The sequence below is a fragment of the Pteropus vampyrus genome, unplaced genomic scaffold (genome assembly GCF_000151845.1).
Source record: "Pteropus vampyrus isolate Shadow unplaced genomic scaffold, Pvam_2.0 Scaffold593, whole genome shotgun sequence".
NCBI classification, from domain to species: domain Eukaryota; kingdom Metazoa; phylum Chordata; class Mammalia; order Chiroptera; family Pteropodidae; genus Pteropus; species Pteropus vampyrus.
The window spans coordinates 74,719-76,734 of NW_011889374.1; the positions used below are offsets into that span (position 1 = coordinate 74,719).

Consider the following 2,016-nt stretch of genomic DNA (forward strand, 5'->3'; position numbering starts at 1 on the left):
AGTCGGTGTAATTGAGTATGTGGGGTGACTCAGTGCGCAGTGGCTGCTTGGTGACTGCCTGAAGGTGACGACAGGGGCGCCCCCGGAGAGAGACATCTCATCTAACTGGCCTTCTGCCGGGCGTGCGTCCCGGGCTGAGCACGTCACCATGGTGCGTGTGGGCCTGTCCCTCTGAGCAGGTCTCGTAGGCATTCGTGTGACTCAGTCTGGGACTATTTCCTGGCCTGGCCCCGGCTCTGTGTGTCCTTCCTGGGCCCTGATGACTCTGCATGTGTGTGCGTGCGTATGTGCACGTGTGCGTGCGTGCCTGTGTCCATCCCCCGGCCGCCTCCTGCTGTCACCGGGGCTGTGTGTGGCAGTGTCCTCTCCAGGAGCCTAGGAGTGACGGGGTGACCCGGGGTGAGGGGCTGCTGGCTCAGTCCCAGCCCCGTCCTGAGGGGCTGCTGATGGAGAGGGCCCCGGGGAGTCATTGGGGCAGCATGGGCAATTAATTCATCCGATTAATTAGCTCCTCATCCTGGGGCAGGGCAGGGCCCTCCCTCTCCAGGCGTCCAAGGTCATCCAGCCTCCTCCTCTCCCAGGCCTGGGGCTGGCTCTATCCAATGCCTCCGCTTGCCCAGCCCCCACCCCCTGGCTTCAGTCCAGCCTGCTGGCCACAGTCCACAGAGAGATGAATGCGGGGGTGGGGCCTGCCGGGCAGTGGGGCCTGTGAGCCGCACGGAAGTGTGCAGGCAGGTGTGGGCCGGTGCCCACAAGAGTGTGCCCAAGTGAGCGTGGCACACGGTGTGTCCGTGTGGATGTGTGTCTGCAGAGGTCCGTGTGTGTCCGCGCACCGTGCCTAAGCGTGTGCTCGCGCACCTGTGGTTGATGTGCGTCTGGCGTGTACATGCATGCATGTGTGTTTCTGCGTGTCTGTGTGCACGTACGTGGGTGCTGAGTGCCTGCATGCGGCTGGCTCTGTGTGTGTCTGCATGAGTCGATCACATGTACGCGTACCTGTGTGTATCTGTGTATCTGTGTCCTCATGCATCTGTGAATACGTGTGCCCATGCTCACCTGTGCATGTGTATGCATGCACCTGTGTGTCTGTCGCAGACATGTATGCGTGTCTGTGTGTGTGTTCTTGAATCCGCATGTGTGTCTGCACACTGTGGCTGTGTGTGTTTGTGCGTGTGGACGTGTGTGTGTCTCTGCACACAGCATCAGTGACTATTTGATGTGTGAGCACGTGTCCGTGAGAGTTGATGTGCGTGTCTGGCCTGTACACATATCTGTCTGCGGTCATGGGATGCTGTCTCACCATCTCTCGTGTGTCGGTTTGTGTGCCCCAGTTTGTCTGAGTCAGTGTGGGCCTCTGGGAAGGTACGAGTTGCACGTGTCAACTCTGAGTGTCTGCTGTGCGTGTCTGGCGACGTGGACGAACGTGTGCGAGGCTGAGTGTGGGGCGTGCATCAAGTCCAAGGCTGAGTCTGCACCTGCTGAGCCGTCCTCCGCTCCGTCCTGTCCACAGGGCTGCTGTCCCAAAGCCTGGAGTTCAACTCTCCCGCTGACAACTACACGGTGTGTGAAGGTGACAACGCCACCCTCAGGTATGGGGACTCAGAAGGTCTCCCACGTCGGCAGAGAGGCCATGAGAGGCACAGATTCTGGGCCTCAGCATCCCCATCTGTCAGAAGGGCGGAGGAGCGGTCGACACCATGCGGGGTGGAAGCGAGGATTCAGGGGTCTGTACACACGGAGCCTGGAGAGCACGGCCTCTGGCTGCTCAGTGAAGCGGAGCCGGGACTGTGTCCCCAGCCTCTGCCTCTGCCCGCTGCAGGCCCCTGGCCCCCTCCCTCTGGGTCCCTGTCCCTCATCTTTCTGCGTCTCTGTGCTCCTCTTCCAGGGTGTCTGTCCTCCTCTTCGTGGGGTCTCTGGCACATAACAATCACTGCATGACTGTAACCTACTGTTCCATGTGCCCTTGGGCCCACTACGTTCCCTCTCCGAGGCTCCGTTTACCCACCTGTAAAGGGG

General features: G+C 60.7%; 1 protein-coding gene across 1 annotated transcript in view; it reads left to right on the forward strand.

The window, feature by feature from the left end:
* Positions 1-2,016, forward strand: part of IGLON5 (IgLON family member 5) — an 18,149-nt gene that overhangs the window by 11,892 nt on the left and 4,241 nt on the right. The window contains exon 4 of the mRNA XM_011384583.2: positions 1,511-1,606. Within this exon, the coding sequence (XP_011382885.1) occupies positions 1,511-1,606 (96 nt within the window). The remainder of the gene's footprint in view (positions 1-1,510; positions 1,607-2,016) is intronic.